Here is a 22,994-nt window from a genome sequence, read left to right on the forward strand (position 1 = left end):
GGTCACCTGGTTTTTTCCATTTGACATATTTTTCCGAGGCCTACCTGCTCGAGGACTGTGAGGTCTGTACACCTCTTGGTTCTTGGGTACTGGCCCGTTTTCCTCCCTTGCACGTTTTCCCCCACGCAGTTTCAATAGGGTCCTCGCACCGCTTGGTGCTCGGGCCCTAATAATAATAATAATTCCTTCAGTTTCAACTATGTTTTGGGCCCCCTGGTCGCCTGGTTTTTTTCATTTGACGTATTTTTTCGAGGCCTACCTGCTCGGGGACTGTGAGGTCCGTACACCTCTTGGTTCTTGGGTTCTGGCCCGTTTTCCTCCCTTGCTCGTTTTCCCCCACGCAGTTTCAATAGGGTCCTCGCACCGCTTGGTGCTCGGGCCCTAATAATAATAATAATAATAATTCCTTCAGTTTCAACTATGTTTTCGGCCCCCTGGTCGCCTGTTTTTTTTCATTTGACGTATTTTTTCGAGGCCTACCTGCTCGGGGCCTGTGAGGTCCGTACACCTCTTGGTTCTTGGGTACTTGCACGTTTTCCTCCCTTGCTCGTTTTCCCCTTCGGGTTTCAATAGGGTCCTCGCACCGCTTGGTGCTCGGGCCCTAATAATAATAATTCCTTCAATTTCAACTATGTTTTCGGCCCCCTGGTCGCCTGTTTTTTTTCATTTGACGTATTTTTCCGAGGCCTACCTGCTCGGGGACTATGAGGTCCGTACACCTCTTGGTTCTTGGGCACTTGCACGTTTCCTCCCTTGCACGTTTTTCCCCCATGCAGTTTCAATAGGGTCCTCGCACCACTTGGTGCTCGGGCCCTAATAATATTTCCTTCAATTTCAACTATGTTTTCGGCCCCCTGGTCTCCTGGTTTTTTTCATTTGACATATTTTTCCGAGGCCTACCTGCTCGAGGCCTATGAGGTCCGTACACCTCTTGGTTCTTGGGTTCTGGCCCGTTTTCCTCCCTTGCACGTTTTTCCCCCACGCAGTTTCAATAGGGTCCTCGCACCGCTTGGTGCTCGGGCCCTAAATACGTAGAAGAACAATAGGGTCCTCGCCGAGTGTGCCACTCGGTGCTCGGGCCCTAATAATACGGTGAAGTCCAGTAGGTCCTCGCCGAGTGATGCTCACTCGGTGCTCGGGCCCTAATAATATGGTGAAGTCCAATAGGTCCTCGCCGAGTGATGCTCACTTGGTGCTCGGGCCCTAATAATAAGAATACGTAGAAGAACAATAGGGTCCTCACCGAGTGTGCCACTCGGTGCTCGGGCCCTAATAATACGTAGAAGAACAATAGGGTCCTCGTCGAGTGATGCTCACTCGGTGCTCGGGCCCTAATAATATGGTGAAGTCCAATAGGTCCTCGCCGAGTGATGCTCACTCGGGGCTCGGGCCCTAATAATAATAATAATATGGTGAAGTCCAATAGGTCCTCACCGAGTGATGCTCACTCGGGGCTCGGGCCCTAATAATTCCTTCAATTTCAACTATGTTTTCGGCCCCCTGGTCTCCTGGTTTTTTTCATTTGACATATTTTTCCGAGGCCTACCTGCTCGGGGACTATGAGGTCCGTACACCTCTTGGTTCTTGGGTACTTGCACGTTTCCTCCCTTGCACGTTTTTCCCCCACGCAGTTTCAATAGGGTCCTCGCACCGCTTGGTGCTTGGGCCCTAATAATTCCTTCAATTTCAACTATGTTTCGAGCCCCCTGGTTGGCTGTTTTTTTTGCCATGTCGCGTATTTTCTCGAGGCCTACCTGCTCGGGGCCTATGAGGTCCGTACACCTCTTGGTTCTTGGGTACTTGCCCATTTTCCTCCCTTGCATGTTTTACCCCCACGCAGTTTCAATAGGGTCCTCGCACCGCTTGGTGCTCGGGCCCTAATAATAATAATTCCTTCAATTTCAACTATGTTTTCGACCCCCTGGTCGCCTGGTTTTTTTCATTTGACTTATTTTCTCGAGGCCTACCTGCCTATGAGGTCCGTACACCTCTCGGTTCTTGGGTACTGGCACGTTTCCTCCCTTGCATGTTTTTCCCCCACGCAGTTTCAATAGGGTCCTCGCACCGCTTGGTGCTCGGGCCCTAATAATAATAATATGGTGAAGTCCAATAGGTCCTCGCCGAGTGATGCTCACTCGGGGCTCGGGCCCTAACAATGTGCAGTTGGGGAGCCTATCAGCAGCTGACACACCCCAGACCCAAACCATACCTCAAACTATTCAGAGGGAACCGTGCAAAGCTCCTCACACAAACAGAGCACTCATTCTCACAAAGAAACAAGGAAATATAGGATCAATACAAGCTATATTGCGGTCATCAGAATGACCTTTTTAGTTCCTCTCAATGGACCTTGGAAGTGAGTAAAGTAGACACTACCCTGCATATCTCCCATGCCCTCAGAGCCACAATGCTGTAGAAAAAAATAATGCAAATGAGCACCTGCTACTCTGTATTTGTTCTTCCAGTCTGTACTCTAAAAGGACAGGTCTGCACTCAACTGCACCTGTGTGGAGCTTGCTTAGCATATTTGTGCCAGATGGTCGGTGTGGGTGAAACAGATGAAAATAAGGAGAGGACATTTTCTGACATTCCTGTCTGACATTGGGGAGGGCAATATGGCCAAAATCTTCTATCACAGTATGTGGAATTTTATATTATAGTGACAATGTATATCACAATACAGTAATTGTACTGTAAATCTAATTAAGACATTGGTTAAAATAATATACTATATACATACATACATATCATTCAATGTGCTTGGGTGTGGTCAAGGATCTCTGTAGTGCCCTCAGTGCATGCCAGGTTTGTGCTTGGATATTCACAAAACTCTGTGGGATCATTGTTTTCATGCTCAACAAGATAATATATTTTTTGAGTCGTTCACCCAACAGGAAGTAAGCCATTTTGGGTTTCACACGTCAATTTTCAATTTTGCCTTTAGGATGGGCAAATACTCCACCCATGTTTCTATGGGTAAATAGTTTGATATCATAACTGGGTTTGGCCATGGCACGTCGGCTCTACAGCACCCCATAATTACTTTGAGCATCGAGGAGCTAGAGGTGCTTGAAAATTCAAAAAATTTTCCATCCACATTCTTCTCATCATTTGGCACACATTTCCTTTGGCTTTCATCAGCTCCACCCAACTGGATGTCAGCCATTTAGGACATATTATTCACCATGAAACAGGAAACTGAAGGGCTAGGCATGCTCAAAAACTTGCCAAATTTGGCATAGGTATCAGGGGCACTAAAATGTGTAATCAGATGTGTTTCTTGCTCTTGGTTATGGCAAGCAGGCTCGATGGTGCCTCCTCCTCCTGCTCAAACAACATGTCTTCTGTGCATCACATGGCTGTATTAATTGTGACATCACTGTCAGAGCTACAGTTGAATGAAAATTGTTTACCACACATGTAAATTTCAATGTAAATCAAATGTCAAATGTAAAATTGCCACTTCCCCTCAATATAATATTTTTCACGATGATTGTCAGGTATATAGACTAATTGTAACTTTATTGTTAAATGTTTTCTTCTGTTCGTTTAACTACAGCTTTTAGTTTTACTATTTAAATGTCTCGCAATATTTGCTGTAGTGACATCACTGCGCACATAGAAATGTTTACAGTTGCTGAAAAAGGCATCTCTAATCTTGAAAGTAAATCGTGACAGAAAACTCCCAGGCAAAAAGCAATAAAGAAATCACCTGAAAGCTCACACTGCTCAACATAATTCAAAAGGAATATAGTCTACAGGGACTAGTAGAAATGAACATGTCCATGTCCATGTCCATGTGCATTCTCTAAATTGAAGGAAATAATTAATTCCAGTAGGTGTTGCGTGGTTGATTCTTGCATGCATCAGTACTCACCATCATTCTTAATTATTGTATCCAGCCAAACGTCTCACCAGCCATACTGTGGTGTTACCTGTAGCTAGACAGTCGCAAAGAGACATTGCATTTTGGGGTGGTTGAGCATGACAAGTGAGGTCTTGGTGCATCCTTACAAATTCTTGCTGATATACTTACTATGCTATACTGCTGATTCACTGATCCTGCCCCTGGATAAGAGTCCAGGCCTGAAGAGATACCTGCATGCCCATTCTGAATCACATTCAACGCATTACCTCCTGACAACAGGATGTCAGCCTCATATGACAAAGATCACCTGATTTTTACATGTATTTTCTTTCTCTAGCACCAGATTGTGGACACAGGAGGTGATATTCACCTCATTCAGGCAGTGTCCAGTAGTCATGAAAATTCAGAGCTGTGTTGAACGACCTCTGGTAGCAGCACCATGGCTGACTACACTCTCTGTTCGGAGGGCAAGGGCCCATTCAATGCTGCATGTAGCTTTAGTTATATTTATATTCACATAAAGGCAGTCCTGTCTGCAAGTGACAGTTAACTTCTCCTGTCTTTTAAAAGACAGAGTGTTATCCATTCTTTTATCTGTTTCGCTCAGATACCGGTTAACGGGCATTAGACATTCGTCATTTAAACAATGGTAGCAGCTTACTGTGATAATCCATCCTTACTGTATTTCCCCTCTAAGCATGTAGCTATGTGTCATCCCCTATCTAGAGGCTGCACTCATCTGAAGGTCAAAAAAGCAATGTAAAGAAAGAGAGTGAGGTCACTGCTGTCTAACTATTTGCTTCGCCAGAGCCCAATTAATGCACATTTCCCAGAGGACATGCACGTCCTCTGGACTGGAAGAATTGTTAAACAGGTCACAATCCTGTTCCAGCAGAACTAGCCATGTCAGATAAAGGGAACAAATCAATACCAAGTGTTTCAGTGTCTCCATATCTGCTTCTTCTTCAGCCTGAAGATTTTTTTTGACATAATCAATATTTATGCTTCGTTGAACTTGACACTTTTTTCTAATCTGCTGCAGTTTCATCTTCATTTTATGCTGATATACCTCATAATGAGCCTTGAATTTGAAGTTCAGGAATAGGTGCACATGGTGTCCATATCTAAGGGGCTTAATAGTTTAGACTGCTGGTGTATTTCTAAGTAAAACTGAGGTCATAAACAGTTCAGGTTGTGCAATGTTGTTAGATGAAGCTATGCTGCTGTTCTCTGTTTGTAACCCATTTTGGGAGTAAAATATGTGTTTCAGCATGCATCCATCTCCATGAATAAGAGACAGCCCAGGGAAAGTACTGTCATTGTCAATTCCACTTAGCGTGGATGTGGTAGAACTTAATTTCCCCCTGATTTCTTGGCTTAGGCTTCAGTATGTTTTGTTGTGTAGCCAGGAGAGGCTATTCAATTATATCACACAATGAGCAAAAATGTTGGATAGATTTTAAAAGTATGAGATTCCCCCTACTCGCAGCAAGGCACCTATTTAAGTGTATAGCTGTAAGATGGTTTTGTTTGAGTCTGAAGTGACTATTCATCAAAGCCACATCCATGTGTCACCAGACTCTTCCTTTCTCCCTGTCTGTGATCACAGAGGCAGAGGCAGAGGCATTGACACACGACACACTCTCTGGCATCACTGACTTGTCGTTCCTTTCCTACCCTGTCTCCTCTTCTATGTTTGTCTCCTCTCCTCTTCCCAACTCCCATTCTGTCTTCTCCTCCCAACAGACATGCACAACTTGAACTCTGGGTGCACTCTCCTCTAATCCACCAACAGTCTTATTTCAACACAGCAACAATAGCCACAGCTAGTTCAGCTCAGAACTGCAGCCTGTAGAAAAATAGCTTCCCTCCCAGAAGGCTGTGGGATGTTCTGCATCCAACAGCATCAGCCAAGCAGTCTGTCACTATTTCAGATTAACTTCTCCTCACTGCGTGTCAAGAAAGGATTCTGGCTTCTGTGCATTTGACTGCTATCTTCTTCTTTTACTGCAGTGCAGTTGACAGCACATGTAAATGACTAATCACATCTGTATTTGGTGTCTCCTTATCAGTATGCTGGTCTCCTACTCATCTTTTTGTTTGGTCTCTATAGAGCTGCACAAGGTAACAGTGAGGGCTATTCTGTGATTCATGTAGGTAGACAGCGTACCTTTGGGTCAATGTCCCCATTCATCTTCTATTAATGAAGATGAAAGAACAAACTGTAATTGCAAATTGTCCTTGGCACAGGAGTAATGCCATTACCCATGCAATGGCCCTGCAGTTGAAATGGATTTACGTAAGTGAAGCATTTCCATTGTTACACAGTGAGGCAGCATTAGATCACAGGAGGCTTCTTAATGCTTTTACATCATCCCATGTTAAGTAGAAATTCCAGTTAATAACTTTGTTGATTAGCAACCCTTTTAATGATAACAGAAATTCAATTACATTTTTTTCAATTCAAAAAACTTTATTTGTCCCCAGGGGGCAATTAAAAGGATGTTAAAAGCATGTCTGTGTTTAGGACTTTACTTCATTTTCTGTTTGAAAACTTTTGTTTTTAGCCATGCTGATGGCATGGCTTCAAAGGATGACAATTGTTGGGCTTCACTATACAGTGAATGGCACATGGTGAAGACCGCATGTTTCTTTGTCTGTGTAAAACTACTAGGCTCCTTTCCCCAATGCCCAGTTTCACAGATAGGTGTGAAATCACCCCCGCGCCCAGCTCCACTGTCACCATTGGCCGGAGGGGACACATGATTTTACGACCGCAGGCCCACAAAACCAGTTCACCCCCACTGAACTCTCTCTTTCTCATCGTCCCTCCTGAAGTGGAGAGACCAGGTATTTCCTGCTCCCTCTCCTCCTGCAGAGGAGAGACCAGCTCTCCTGATCTTTCCTGAAGAGGAGAGACCAGCTCAACTCAGCTAAGCTCTGCCTCAGTGTGGTCTGTCCAGAGCAGCCACCTCCTTCATGGTAGCGACACAAGGTCCTGCCTGAAGTAAGCAGATCAGCGCCAGCAGGCACGACCCAGAGTCTGCCAGCTGATAACCAACAACAGGAGCACACCAGCAAGTTAGCAAAGAGCTGCTAACTAACAGGAACAAAGGAGCGACCGGATTCCTCCAGCCTGCAACCACACAGCACGGACACGAACCACACCTTTCCTCCAGCAACAAGCTGAGAAAGCAGCACCCTCAAGGACACTTTGTCTCCCCTTTTAAGGACTGGTAACAACCTCTAACTGGGCATAATTAGCATAGCATTACTGCATACATGGTTTACCCTTGTTAATGTATTGACTTGCTTTAATGTTCCTTGAGTTTGATTATTGTGATGTGTTGCAGATTACTGTGCATCCATTAAGTTTAGTTGATGTTAGCCTACAAACTAACCATCCTGTCTTAACCTGCACCTTTATCTCTCTCACACACACAGTCTGCAACAGGCCACTGAGGGACAAAGCTAAGCTAACAGCACTTAGCTTTCCTTTGTCTGCCTCTGACCCACACCCCAGGGGGTCTGGACATCACCATTTGGTCTCTCTCCCCCACCTTTGTGGGACCCATCTCACATTCCTCAGCCTTATCACACACACACACACACACACACACACACACACACACACTCTTACACTCATATTATTTTAGTTTAGTCATAGAGATTTAGTTAGATTGTTTGATTGATTTTGTTTCTGCAACAGCAGATGTCTTTAATACCTACTCTGCTTCAGCTGTACTTACAACCAAAGTACAAGTCCTTAATGCATAACAAATGATGTCCCTGAATTTTGCTCTGTTTTAATAAATGTTTTAATACCTGCTGTCTCCGTTAATGTTGTACAACTGTGGACACTGCCAACCTCTACACTGTCAAGAACTCCAAAATCCTTCAGCTAGCTATCAATGTGGTAATTTTGGTAGTAATTATTAAATTAATTATAAAACATAATTCCAAATTGATAGTTTAGTATTTTTATGAGACTAAATCAATTAAAACGGCTGTCTTTTCCTCGTTTTTCGAGGTGGTGCCCCAATCGAGGTGGACTTTAATCAAAGTTCATTTATTTTAATAATTATTAATTATCTTTGATAATTATTAATTATTTCTGATAGCCAAATTGAACATTACCACTTGTTAAAGCACAACACAATGTTGGTCGGTCCTGGGTTTTTTTCATTAGGGCTGCTATGAGGTTTTGGTGATCACCTGCCTTTTCATCCAGCATCAAAAGCAGGTCAAATTTTTCAGTTATCCTGTGAAATATCTCAGCATCTACATCTACAACATCTCATGGATGGGCACCAAATTGTGTACAGTTGTTCATGGTCCCCAGGATCCTAGCAGTCTAGCACCATCATCAGGTCAAAATGTCCTTTCATCCAATACTTTACCCAAATAGGTAGCATGCTAACATGCATTTTAACAACAAGCAAGTGTGATTACATAGAGAACGAAGACAGCTACCTTGGAAATGTTACCACATGGAAATTATTTGGAAAACTCCTTCTGATGTAATTCAAGATTATTGCACATAGACACACTGGTCTGTTAATACCAAACCTCATAAATCACCTAACCTAATCTAGTTATTTACATCAGTAGTGAACTTTCAAATGATTTGTTCTCATTAGCTGCTGAATATGGAGAGCCACTTCATTTATTGTTTTTCTTGCCACTCTCTCCTTCTGTCTGTGTCTACCACTCTCTCTTTCTGTCAACCTCTTTGACTTCCTGTCACAGTCAGTGTTTATGTCTCACTTTGTGACTAACTTGCATCACCTGCCTGGCTCTAATTTTCCATTTCCAACTTTCCGTCTCTATTCATTGACTATTGTTCTTTGGTTCGTTCTTTTTTCATACATCCCCGCTGTCCCTATCTGACACTATTTCTCTCTGCCTCTGTAACTTTCTCTGGCTTAATTCTGTCATCATCCACCTCCCTCTTCTTTTTTGTGTGTTGTCTCTTAAGGTTTATTGTCCTGCTCCAGTAAACTAATGAATCCATGTAGATAGCAGCTTGTGTGCTGTGGAAGACACAACTTATTCGTATTCCCTCAACCATCTGGGGAAATACCTAATTTACACATAAACTAGTGCACACACCCACATTGGCTTGCCTTCTATAGGATATTACATGTGGCTGACTAGACAGTTCTTATCATTTTTTGAATGTTCTTGACTTTCTGTGTCTACATCCTGTGGATGAACAAATTAATACACTTTTGTTGCTTGTTTGAAATTCTCTTTAAATAAATTTCCTACCACACAAGGGGCCAGCATGGTGGTTAGCACTGGTGCCTCACAGCGAGAGGGTTCAAGGTTTGAACCTGCCTTTGTTTGCATGTTGCTCCAGGCTCTGGCTTCCTCCCACAGAAATTGCCCGTAGGTGTGAATGTGAGTGTCAGTTTCTATGTGTCAGCTTTGCGATTGACTTGTCTCCCAGCCTCCTGCCCAATGTCAGCTGGGATAGGCTCAAGCACCCCTACGACCCTTAAGGAGAAGCAGTATGGATAGTGAATGACAGGTGATCCAGCTCTGTGAGTCTGTGTGTGAAAAGGTACGGCTTTCAGAAGAAACAGAAAGGCATAAGAAAAAGCTTGTTGATTGCATACACTTTGCAAGATGTTTCTAAAAATCAAACCAAGTAGAGAATATTGAAATTGTGAAATTGTGAAGATACAGCAGATATCTGAGCTGTGGCTCAGAGGTAGAGTGGGTCATCTATCATTTGGAAGGTCGCTGGTTCGATCCCCAGCTCCTATGAGTCAGCATGCTGAAGTGTCCTTGGGTAAGACACTGAACCCCAACTTGCTCCAGAAGCATAGCTTCAGTGTGTGGATGTGTGTGAAAGAATAGTCTCCTCCAACTTATATTGAGCCTGTATGAATGGGTGAATGAGGAACTATCTATTCGTCAGATGCACTCTGCAGAAATCCACCTTGTTAATAAAGAAATTCTCTGAAATTATAAAAAATACGCAAGTTCAGGTGTTGACTTAGCTGGCAGAGGAGACAGAGCAAATCCTTGAAACCTGGGTATTTTCTGGCCATTGTTTTCCTGGGGTGTGAAGTCCATCATATTTAATCCTTCAATGTGCACAAGAGATCTCCTCAATGATGTCCAGATATTCACTGTGTTCTTTCAAGCGCTTTGCAGCAAAAAATTCTTTCCTTTACATAAGAAACTGTTAGCCATAGTTATTTGCTACATTCTTGCAAATGCAATTGTGGTAACTAGTTGGCAATAATGGAGAATGAGAACCAGTCAGACAGAATGGTCTGAATAATGAGGGCTACATGGTTTGGGTAGTCCTTTATGTGCAGCAGGATGCAGATGCCAGGTTGGCTGCAGTAAATGTTTTTTGGCTTTAACCCAGAGCTCTCTGCCAACTGCCATGACAATATGCCCAGAGGATTCTTCCTGTAGTAAGTAGAACAGGAGCCTTCCTGGATTTATTGTAAGGAATATATTCCTCTCTCACCCAAAGGAATTAATCTCTCTAGTTCATAAACTGTAGAGAAAAATGATAATAAAGTCTGGATCTGTCACTTGTTTCAAAGCTTAGTGCTTCTCCTGACTGTTTTGGATTTTCAGCTCACATGTGGAACCTTACATCAACTGACTTTTGATTTACAGTTAAGTTTTTATGACACTCAGTATCCATGTCTCCTCTCATTAGGGAAAATGGTTTGTGGCTTGAAAGTAGCTGTTTGGATCTCAGCAACATGATCTACTGTCCTCACACACATCTTTTTTAGAAGCACTAAACAAATGGTTGTGGTCAGTGCTGCTGCTCCTCTGCATGACTGTTGAAATCCTGTTGAATCCTGTTTCTAGAAGTTCTAGTTGTCAACTGCAGCTGTTTATTGAAGGCAGCATGCCTCCAGTTGAAGGATTAACTCATCACCCCACCAGAAATACCTTCCTCCCCTCACACTCTAAAAGAGACTTCCACAGGGGGTTACCCTGTGGAAGTCTCCCTTTGCTTCTGTCACCCTGTTTTAGAGCCATTTGTTCAACTGCAGGAGAGGTAGGATCTAATCATGCCAAGATCTTGTAATAATGATATGTCTTTTAACTGTGAGATCAAAGAGTGTGAGTTTGCTTCATGTGGGATTACGCTGAGATGTGGGACCTGGCAGCCTCACCTCACTCTACCCCTCCACTTCCACCACCACTAGGCTTTATGCATTGCTCATTTTTCCACGAGAGCTCCCTTGGGCTACGAGGCAATTATGCAGTTGTCGTTTGGAGTCATGTCTTTTTCACCTTCTTGCATGGAGAATAAAAGGGTGAAGTTGTATCTTAGTGTAGGTCAGGTGATGTTTATCAGATTCAGAACATCAGGGGAAAAACAAACTTTTTTTTTGTTATTCACTTTTTATCAGTTTTCCAAAAACAGAAACAATAACAAACCCCCCTACCAAAAAAAAAGTTATGCACGTTATATTACACAGGGTAAGCAGTAACATATTTTTATCTAGTAGTAACAGGGAAGACGTCTAATCACACTGCCACATTTGACACTTAAACCGTCATCATTGTTTGGCCCCTATTATCCACATATAGTTGTTTATACATCACATAGTAGTGAAGGATGGTGGGTTACATGACATCTCTTTCTTACATGTACATAAACATATATAAAACCATTATCACATCATTTGTCACTCATCATATGAGTGACAAAGACTATAATCAGATCAACGTATCTTTAGCTACTTAATATTTCATTCATGAAAGGGCCCCATATTTTCAAAAAAGCCTCATGTCTGTTATTCAACTTAAAAGTCAATTGTTCATAAGTGGCTTTCTGAGTCATTTCCCCCACCCATTCACCAAAAGGTATGACATTGTCAGTTTTCCAGTGTCTAAGCACTAGAGCTGATAGGCCTTCCCCCCTCACAATTATTCCTAAAATACAAAGTGCAGGATCTTGCAAACATTTTGTACCAAGTACTTTGTTCATGAATACAATTATATTTTGCTATAAGTTCCAGGTCGTAAAGATTGTCAACTGACCTCTCTTAAGCCCTGCAAGACTTGGTTGGTGAGATTGTCTCATGGTTGATTTATGAGAGGTAGTCTCTTTTGCGTGGACAAAAAGCAGCTACTCAACTGGAGGTACTTCCAAAAAACCTTTATTAAGGATTTTATATTTAGGCATCATCTGTTCAAAGGAATTAATCACCCTCCAAGACATCTTTAATAAACATAATCCCTGCTACAGCCCACCTCCTCCAGTTTTCCTATCCACCTTCAACAATTTATTATTCCGAAGTGAGGAATGTAGAACGAAAAAAGGATTTTTTCCCTGTCTGTGCTATAAAAGCATGGATGGGAAAAGGTTATGTAAATTCCCTCTCAATTGATGCCAATGCTGGAGCTTGATCTTCTGAACAATGTATTTTATCTGCAATATTCATATAGAGAAAGTCATATAGACAGAGTCATATTCAGACTTTGGGGGTTCACACATCTGGTCAGTTTGCCCCATGGGGCCTCCCCTTAGAGGTTTTCCCAGCATGTTCAACTGGGAGGAGACCCCATGGCAGACCCAGAACCTGTTGGAGGGATGGAAGTGTTTAAAGATGCATGTATTGAGGAGATGAATAAAAGCTTGAAACACACATTAATTTTATAATTAGTGTGAACCCACAGTGAACTCAGCAAAGTCAACTTCACAGAAACCTGCCAGTTAGCCTGTGAACTAGCATTCCAGTACAACCAAATAGCCGTCTATTTGTTCCACGCCACGTAGGTACACAGCAGCCAATTTCACACTGTTTTGATGAAATCAGCTGCAAGAGCTCGCTCCTCAAAACTATGTGTTGAGTCATCCAGTAATGAGGAAGAAATTCATGCCTGGACAGGCTCATAGCAGGCGCTTCAAACCTCCAAAGCCAGTCCACTTCTTAGCCACAGCCGTAGTGTGGTGATTAAATAGTGAACCAATCTTACCTTTTCAATGGAGGTGAGATGCTTCTTCACATCTCATAAGTATGTCAGTACGAATGTGTGTGTGTTTTCGCGGAGATTCTCAAGCCTGGGATTGGCTGGGCACGGTGCATTGAGCAGGGTCAAGCAGCGGCTTCCATTCCTAGTTGAGCAGATCGTGTAGCAGCTGGGACATGACCTCTGTTGGTCATTGGCCCACCACTCCCTCCAGTACTTCCACAAGATGAATGCTGTTCCTCTGCATTGTGTTTTCCAGGTCCTTCTATCCGTTATCCACGTATGCCACCCTGTTTGTCAGTGAGTGCACCTTAGCCTCTAGCTTGCTAATGTGAGTGCTGCAATCCATTACACCATGCTCCAATTCCAGTAAAATTACTGTGTGCATCCACCTTATTCTGTATACTGTTGATACACTTTTTAAGCTCGTCTTTTATTGAAGCTATCTCTGACCTGAGATTCATAGAAAGAATCAATTTTACTGAAGATATCAATTTTGAGGGAGCCCATCGTGGAATGTTGCAGCTCTGCAGTCAGTGTTTCTATTCTGGCTAAGAAGATGTCATCATGAGCTTACATTTCTCAGAATAGTTTCAAATTGTTAAAGCTGTTAATGCTTTACCAAACAAGAATACAGTTTTGCAATGTTAAATTGGGGCACTAACTCAGGAGCGATTAAGGAGATGCGTTCTACTTTGGTTTCCTATAGCACACTCTCCACCTATGTTCTGACAGAGCAGGCATGTACAGTCTGTCACATAGAGGCAAGGCTGTTTAAAACAGTTAAAACATACTTTTCCAGGTGTTCTGCCTCCAAAGTCTCATCTTCCTTCATTTCAACACTCTTTTCTACTTCTCAGTTCTGTCATCAGTTTAGCAAGAGCAAACTGTCACCATCATTCGATACATACAAGAGGCCACTTCTGTACCACTCAAACATCCTATCAACATGCAGAATTTTTCTTCCTGACTATGACGAGTGGAGGATTTATACTTGAGACCTGTGAGACAGTATCTGTAGATTTTGCGGCCATCTTATGTCATCAGAAAGTAGTGGTGTAACAGCCCGTAGTTGAACCATGATCTGTACGTAGCGTGGCATGTTGAATCTCAACAATGGGATGCCCACATTGCAAAATGCAGAGAAGAAGAAAAAAGAACAAATGAGCAGACATTCCTTACTTTAAGTGTTACGTTTTTTAAGCAATAAAAGGAAAGCAAATATATATATGTGTCTCTCTTTATTTCATTTAGCTGATCCAGGACTCAGTGGTACAATCCATACAATAAGGTTTTTGATCCATTGCAGCTCTGTGTAACTCTTGTAAGTCCTGCAATGTCTTGCTAACTGTTGTTAGTGTGCATTTAGGCCATAATGTGATAGCAAAGCATCTAACTGCTCTACAAGAGTCCCAGGTCATGTTTGCTTTTTCATCAAGACAGTTGTCTTGATAGAGGAACTATCAATTATCTATGTTATGCAATAATTATTGTGAATAATTCTCACACAATTTTGTGTTCAGTGTTCTGCCCAAGAACACTGCGACATGTGAACTGGAAGAGCTGGGGATTAAACTACCAAACTTTCAGTTGGCGGACCTGCTCTACATCTGAGCCACAGCTACCCAGAGCAAGAAGCTGAAACTGAGAATATGAGGCAATTTTGTCTCCCAATCAAATCAGCTGAAATATCTCCACACATCCATTGTATGCTATACAAGAAATTCGCAAGTCAACCTTTACAAAATTTGTTGCTTTAGTGTTTTGTGTATCAACACTCTTAACTCATAACTCATACGCTGACAGTGTTTCCTGGTCTGGGCGGTAAAGTTTTATATCAGAAACCTAGCATTAACAACCAGTCTTTCTCCTTGTTTGTAGAAATACGATCTGGTGGACGAGGACCTAAGGAAGGATCAGTGAGGCAGCTGCCCCTGTATGACACACCTTATGAGCCAACTGAGAATGGTGGAGACTCATACACTGAGTGCTTTTGTTACTCCAGAGAAAGCCGACTGCCCCAGGATGATGAGCGCCCCCCTGAGGAGTATGACCAACCCTGGGAGTGGAAAAAAGAGAGAATTTCCAAAGCCTTTGCAGGTATGGCAGAGACGTTAGACGTAACTTTATTATGCCCTGTCAAGTTCCACTTAAAATAACCATTAACATAGTACATGACATAAGGAGAAGTAGCCAAAATAAATTAGTAGAGTTGTGAAAAATAAACACAACCTCCCGGCTTTGCTCTTTACAAGTACGTGTTTTCTTGACACAGACAGAAAACAATATTTCTTCATCCTAATCCATTAAAAGCACTCAGACCAGGAGTCTGATCATGTAAACTAATCCAGTTTAGACTGCATTTCTGTAAGGGCTGCCTTATTTAAATTTCAAGCATTTAACACAATAAAAGTTTATTTTTTGCTTAACTAACCCAGGTGCCAGACACATTTTATTTTGCTTTCTGTAAGGCTTTGAGTGCTCTGCTGTGGCTGCTGCTTTAAACTCTCTGTTAACACTTTTTCTCTCTTCTAGTAAACGCTCACTTGCAGTTGTCCAGCCCAGTGTTTACTGTTTTGATCCAGCTGCTGCCTTTTTAAATGAAGATGATACCTATGCTGCAGGGGGGTGTGATTGGTTGTGCATTGTGGTTTGAGAGCTTCAGCATGGCTAACACAGCCATAACATCAAACAGGGCTGTTCCTGGACAGAATATGGCTTTGAAATATAAATATACCAACCAAATTGAAAAAATGTCAAGCCTTTTGATTGATATAATTTGACTGATATAAGAAGAGAAAATTCAGCAACTCCATTTTTCATTGCCCATTTTATTTTTATATTTTTTCTTTTCTTATCCTTGAACAGCTCTGCTTTGTTATGACTGCATTAGCTACGAGGGCTCTGTAAGTGGCACTGGATCAGGTCCCCACAGAAGAAAGGACTGGACCTCAAAATCCCTCACAGGTACCACTGTAGATGGGGATGGGGAGTGTCTCTTGTCTCTTTATATATATCCATCTTACACTTTGATTATGGGTTGCACTGAATCTCATGGTCTGGGATTTATTTGTTACTTAAAGGCAGAGTCTGCAACGTTGGAGAAAAGTCCACGAAGAGAGCACCACCACTAGGTAACTCATTGGTTCTCCACACATTTGCTGACTGACAGCCTCTTGTAGTTTTTCAGTCTGAGAAATAACAACTCTGTTAAATGCTACAATCACATAAACACAAGCAAAACAGCCTTAACAAACGTGACAATACCTTTAGCTCATAGCAACATTCACTCAGCTCAGAGGCAGTGCTTTGTACTGCTAGTGCACTAAACAGCAGTCTGTCATGGTTAACGGTCTCCGGCTAAGTGGGTGAGTGCTTTGTGCTAGTAATTCTCAAGAGTCTGGGTTGTTATGAGAATTTCAACCAATAAAACAAAAAGTGCTTCTAAATTAAGTTGCAGACTCTGCCTTTAATGTCAAAAATGTAAGTTGTTGTAACAAACATGTTTTTCAGGTTAGTAGCAGTTGACGTGCTTAGTTAACACTGAGCATGACATGAGCCCTAAATTCTCAACATCAAACCTATCAGATTGCTGAGAAGACCACCCACTTAAAGTAAATCAACAAGCCACCTTGCTATGGATTTTTCTGGATGCTTGTTATTGCCTTTTGGTTGAAGTGGGCTATACAGGACACAGTCACTGTAAAGACACTTCTCAAATCAGCCTTAGAGTGGACACAAGTATGACAAGTGCAACTGGAGTGAGGGGTTGGAGTGAGTGAATCTTTGTGGATTCTCTGCCTCTAAGGGTGCTGTTTCTCTAAGGATTCTGTGAAAAGCATTGAAATACTTTATTTCCTTCTATGGGTACTGACCCATTGCTGTACTGCTTAGTGTACAAATGTGCACTGTGTCTCCCCTCTGCAAGCAAACAGCCCAACCAACCAGAGAACACACAGAGCCTGGCTCCTACTGAGGGGATTTTACATATGACTAATTGTGTATCATAATTTTACTTTGAAATTATTTGTACTTGTACCCATTCTCACGCATCAATTTATAGACACATGCACAAGAGTGGGCACAAGCTGCACCAATCAAAAATTTGGACACACCTTCTAATTCAATGGCTTTTCTTTATTTTTAGGATTTTCTGAATTGTAGATTAATATTGAAAACATCAAAACTAGGAAGGAACATGGAATTATGTAGTAAACAAAAAAGTGTTAACAATCGATGATATGTTTTATATTTCAGATTCTTCAGAGTAGTCACCTTTTGGTTTAATGACAGCTTTGCACACTCTTGGCATTCTCTCAATCAGCTTCATGAGGTAGTCACCTGGACAACTTTGATTCCCCCTGTGAATGATGAATGATTGGTGAATGGGTGAATGAGGATGTTATGTAAAAAAGTGCTTTGAGTGGTCAAAATAGCTAGAAGGCTGCTATACAAATACAGTTTGAGCCTGTTCAGTCGTGTTTACCAAAAGTCTTGAACACGTGTCACCAGCAAAGCACCTCCACACCATCACACCTCCTGGTCTTGTTCTGGAGTTCCCCACCTTAAACATCCATAATAAGCTGTTTCACAACACCAGCATTGATGAATTTTGTTGCAATCAATTTTTAATTCCATAAAACATGAAAACATGAAAGTCTTTCGTGTTAGATTTCTCACAGTGGGAGTACTGAATTGTCTTGCATCCACATTCAATGGTGTCTATGAAATTTTAGACTGGAGTCATAAGGTCACAGGCTTACGTATGTTAGAGCTTGAGACATCTGGACATGTTTGCTCAAGTAGGTTTGGAATCCAGGATGAACTACTTGAAACTAAGTACGGAGTAGATATCATTATTGGTAAGATTCAAATTTTTTATTTTACAGCCGACTAATGATACTGTCACTGAAGTTTGGAGGCACTTTACAGCGCTCATCAAAACATTCACAGTATATATTCCAACAATTATGTGGGAAATGAAAATGTCAGAAAGACAGAAAAAAAAATATGTAGAAATGTATTAAACCATGGAGTGGGTATAGAGGAGTGGTGTGGTAAAAAGTAGGTGGAGGAATAAAAAGTACCAAAGGCTGCCTATGTCCTCCCTCCATGGTAAACTACAACCTGCATAAAAGACTATTTGTCTTCATTAATGATATAAGGCTCTCTGCTGCAGGCCCTTTTTCTCAGCTGTCCCCATCATGCATGCTCGCCTCTTCACAGCACTCACAACACCGTCTGGTGTTATTATTCACGCAACTTCTAGACAGGTATGCAGTGGAATCTAAATTCCCTGCCTTGTTAGGATGTTGGGAGGCTGTGTACTTGCACTTTGGTTAATCACGCATTCTCCAGACTGAACACACACTCAACACAGCCTCTGTCCTACCTCCCTCCAATCTGCTGAGTAGGTGATGAATGAGCCTGGAGGTGAAGAGTGATGAAGAAACATTAGAATTTGACTAAATGAAGAAGCCTGCATTTGAGGGCCATGTCCATTAGTGTGCTTTCACACAGCACACTCACTCACACACCCAGACATGGACACAATGTCATCGGAAATCTGAGCCTCATCACAGCAGGGATGGGATTGAGAGCCATTGTTACTTAATCTCCTTGCCCTCTGGTACCTGCTACTAATTCCTTTTACTTGACTGCGTGCCAGTGGGGTACCATGAATTTAAACAGGAGATAAGAGAAGGCACTGTGCCTCTCTTCCTCAGGTCTTGAGGAGCCTTATGGTTTTTTCTAATGAATCTTCATGGGTTTAACGACCCAGGATTCTGAGGCTCAGGATTAATGTCCTAAAATAAATAATTGATTCAGTTATAGTCGTGCACTGGTTATTTACACCAGAGTGAAAGGTAGCTGTTTCGTGAATCCCATGGTTCTATTTCTCTCTGCTTGGCTGATCTGCCCCCCTGTCTGTCACTCCTCAGCTCTGTCTCGTTGTCCTGGCCTCTGCTGCAACACCCTGCTGATAACCTTCCTAACAGCCCTCTTTTATGAGCCTCAAACATGTCTTGCCATCTTTCACTGAGTGCCACCACAAGTTTTATCTTCCCCCACACACATTGGCCACACACAACAGCACTGTGAACCTCCCTCACAAATTATAGAAGCCACGTTCCTCCAGCAAAGTCCCCCTGGAAGCTCTGTCACTAATGCACCTCCTCCTTCCATCTCTTGACAGAAAAGCAGGGAAAATGCTTTGTTGTCCTTTCATCTCTGTCACCCATTGTGTGTGCCACATTCATTTTTAATGCACAGCTCTGTGATTTGAAAGTGAGCCGCTCTGTATAATGTGACTAATACAGTATGCAGAGAATTATGAGGTGGCATTCACAGTTGTTATTGAATGCTAATGGAACAGTCATGTCTTCAGAAGAGGCTGCTCAAGCTCCTCTGTCCATAATATGTGGCATAAACATTGCGATCTTCCAGTTTGAATATTCATGCCATTAGAACTGAATTAAATGGGCGGGCAGTTAGCACTGTCGAATCCAGGTTTGAACCAGGGGTCTGTCTGTGCGGAGTTTGCATGTTCTCCCCGTGCTTGCGTGGGTTTTCTCCGGGTACTCCGGCTTCCTCCCACAGTCCAAAGACATGCAGGTTAGGTTAATTGGTGACTAAATTGCCCGTAGGTGTGAGTATGAGTGTGAATGGTTGTCTGGCCCTGTGATTGTGTCTACCCCCCCTCTTGCCTGAGGTCAGCTGGGATTGACTCCAGCTCTACCCTGACGGATAAGCAGTATAGATAATGGATGGATGTTAAATTAAATGGCATTGGTGGAAACACGTTTTGATGGTGATTTATGGTGCTGCAATATTTACAGTAATGAAGTGGCTAATGAAAAGCCTGGGTACACAAATACCTAGCTTTAAAAACTGATCAGCTCCTACAGGAGCAAAGAAAAGGTAAAAAGTAGATAAAACTGTACTGTGAACATATATGTGAAGCTGCAGCATTTACACTCAAAAGTACTGAATGCCCATGGCTTCTGGTCTACGTCATATCCTGCCAACAGCAAACATTTCCAAAGCAAGCAGGACATGCAATTCAAAGACACTTTCAAAGTCATAACTTGAGTGCCAGGTGCTTTGTCAATTTTCAATGCTTAATAGCCTCTATTCCTATGTCAACAGGATGTGTTCTGCACTGGTTTTGTAATATGGACTGAGAATTATGCAGTGAGAAATTGTATACAGATCCAAATGCAGTCAGCTTTGAAGACATAGATGTCATCTTTGATGTATTTTTATGTGAAAATGTTAGTCGATAAGCCATCAGGGTTGATGTGTTAATAAGCTCTAGTGTTTAAAAACAACTGCTGGTGTTACCTTTGTCCTGAATTTGACTTTGTCACTGAAGAATGCTACAAATTGTGAAGATGCACTCATCTATTGTGCAACATGCCATAAATGATTATTCAAGAGAGCATTGGGACTTGGGAATTGGAAATTTTTGAATATGTTACAAGGGGAAAGATTTCAGTTATCTTAAGTTTTGAAAAAGCAAAACACTTGGATGTTGAATGAGTTTACCTCTGTCTTCACAATGCTAAATGGCATTATTCAGCTGTGCAACCAAGTGAAACAGAGTCACACTAGCCTAAATTGTCCTTGTCCTCACAGTTAGCCTGCAGGGTGCAGGCAGCCATTTAGTCCCCAAACAATTACACGCTAATCAGCAATGTGAATTGAGTATAAGGCTTTTAAAGTCATAGGAAGAGAGTCCCCTTATTCACCCCAAGGCAGCAAGCAGCTCCTCCTTTCAGCCACCTTCCTCTAGATTAACTCCCTCACACTGCAGGCCAGCTATTTAATTGCTTGTCGGATTGAATATTATCCAGTTTCCACCTTGATCTAACTTGCAAATATTGCTTCTCATCAACATGTCTTGTACCACCACTGGCTCAGACAAGGCCAAACATTTATGGCCATCCTCCCACTGAAAACCATCCCATATACCAGCCAATTCAAGACAGTGGCACACTAATGTTTGAGAAAACAGCTGCACTCTTCCCATTTTTGGCAAATTAAGTAGTCCTCAGTCAACTCTCTTTGATGTTAAAATGTGGCTCTAACTAACGTAATAATAATCTTGAGCCCTTTACTAAATATTAACATTTTCTACTGTAGGTAATCATTGCACACTTAATGTTACTATAACCAATGATGACCAGTTCTGTTTTGTTCTTGTTACCTGCCGTGACAGCGTCAGCTGGTATTGTTTCCATCTCGTTATTCTATGTATGTTTCATAGATAATGTTGTTTATCTTAAAATAGACAAGAATAACTGTAGTATATCAGTGGCTTTCTGCAGCTAAGCTCAAGGCAGCTTTGTATTTTATAGTCTGTACTTTCAAACCATAGCATTGTATTATTTGGATGTGCCTCTTCAGTAAAATGTGTTCTACAGCTTGTCAAACTTTTTGACTTCTAAAAGTACAGATTCAGAACTTTGAATTGTCATGTTTCTAGTATATCTCTGAATTGCAAGGTGAGACTTAAGTTGGTCATATTATGAGAACCGGACCTGGAAGCCAGACTGGAACCCAGTTAGTCAGGGCTCCCGTCTGGATTGTGAGAATTGTTTAGGGTAAAGCCAATGGAGAAGGCAAGAGAAGCCAGAGGGCCCCAGTTTTCAAGGAGGGTTTGGGGTTCAAATGTTTGTTGAAGTTGAGCTTCTAACATTTCTTAGTTTACTTTGACCCTTAGCCAGTAGTTCTTTAGAAATCCAGGACTTGTAATCAACCTGGAACCAAATCCAATATGGCACCTGCTATCAGAACCAAAACCTGCCTTCTGTGATACTAACTTCACTTCTTTTTCAGTCCTGTTATATTCCTTTTACTGTCCTAGTCCATGGATACTGCTGATTCCTGGATCAATAAAATATCTAATTTCACTTACCCCTCCTCCTTTTTCTCTTTTTTCTTCACTGTTCCTGTCATTATTTCCCTTCCTCACTCCCTTTGTTTATGTCCCTTGTTGCTGTCCTCTCTTTCCTTCCATCTCTCCTCTGGTTTACTTGGGTGACACTTGCAGTAGAGATTAAAGTGATTAAGGATCTACCATGGCCCCCTCCTGTCGGGCAGCTCAACACAAGCCCTTCCCTGGTGGAGCAGATTGAGTTCCCCCCCCAGAAAGCTCAGCCCTCACCGGGACAGACAAGCTGTGACCAGCAGCCCCACGGTGGGTGTCAGTGTTCACATTGTCCGACGTCTTTGCCATCAATTACCCTCCTCCCATTCCACCTGTCAGTCCATTAGTCCATTGTGCATTCATTTGATTAAAATCTGATTTCATTAAGCAACAGTCAGAGTGGTGAAGAGTGTTTGTGTGTGTTCACCAAAACAAAGTGAGCACACACAAACACTCTATACCAGGGGTCTGCAACCTTAACTGCTCAAAGAGCCATTTGGTCCCGTTTCCCACAGAAAAGAAAACACCGGGAGCCACAAAACCCTTCTGACATTCAAAATGAAGATAACACTGCATATATTGTTTTTTACCTTTATGTTATGTATAAACAAACTATAGTGTGTTGCTTTCATGTAATCAATGAACTGCTACAGAGAAAATGAAATGACATTTCTGAATGCAACAAAAACATTTTGAAAAAGACGCTGGGTTGAAGGTTACTTTTAAATAAAATCCGCAATGTCTATTTTAGTCCTTCTTGTATTTAACGAACTTAAATGATCCATCGGCAGCAAACCAAAAATGCCGTCCTCTTTTGTGCCTTCATCCTTTTATTGGAGCGTCCAGTCAGCTGTCAACCTGAATAACAAATGGACTATTTCACTGAACAATGAAAAAAATATGAATATATGCAAAATAGTAGATTATTAAAATATTTCTCTTACTTGGTTGATGTGATTTTAGCTCCTGAACCTCAGCGAACAGTGTCTACACGTCATCTTCACACAGGTCTGTGTTGCACATTGGCGGTTGTGACACATAATATAATCTTCAAATTTAGAATTACATTTCAAAAACTAATGGACTAAAATAAAACACATTTTAATTAGCCCTTTATGGTCTACCATAAATCTGCCAGAGCATTTTATTTTACATTTTTACATACTGTAGTCCCACTTTTTGGAGTATTTTAATTTACTATACATCAATACAACCCTTACATCCTAAATT

General features: G+C 41.9%; 1 protein-coding gene across 3 annotated transcripts in view; it reads left to right on the forward strand.

Moving 5' to 3' along the window:
- The window catches only part of LOC139219473 (SH2 domain-containing adapter protein F-like), a 272,340-nt gene that overhangs the window by 218,731 nt on the left and 30,615 nt on the right, over positions 1-22,994 (forward strand). Inside the window, exons 3-5 of one of the 3 annotated variants that reach the window (XM_070851376.1) lie at positions 14,714-14,932; positions 15,701-15,799; positions 15,916-15,966. In XM_070851376.1, coding sequence (XP_070707477.1) covers positions 14,714-14,932; positions 15,701-15,799; positions 15,916-15,966 — 369 coding nt within the window. The remainder of the gene's footprint in view (positions 1-14,713; positions 14,933-15,700; positions 15,800-15,915; positions 15,967-22,994) is intronic. The other 2 variants (XM_070851460.1, XM_070851536.1) reach the window with 2 other exon arrangements.

The sequence above is a fragment of the Pempheris klunzingeri genome, chromosome 1, assembly GCF_042242105.1.
Source record: "Pempheris klunzingeri isolate RE-2024b chromosome 1, fPemKlu1.hap1, whole genome shotgun sequence".
Lineage (NCBI taxonomy): Eukaryota > Metazoa > Chordata > Actinopteri > Acropomatiformes > Pempheridae > Pempheris > Pempheris klunzingeri.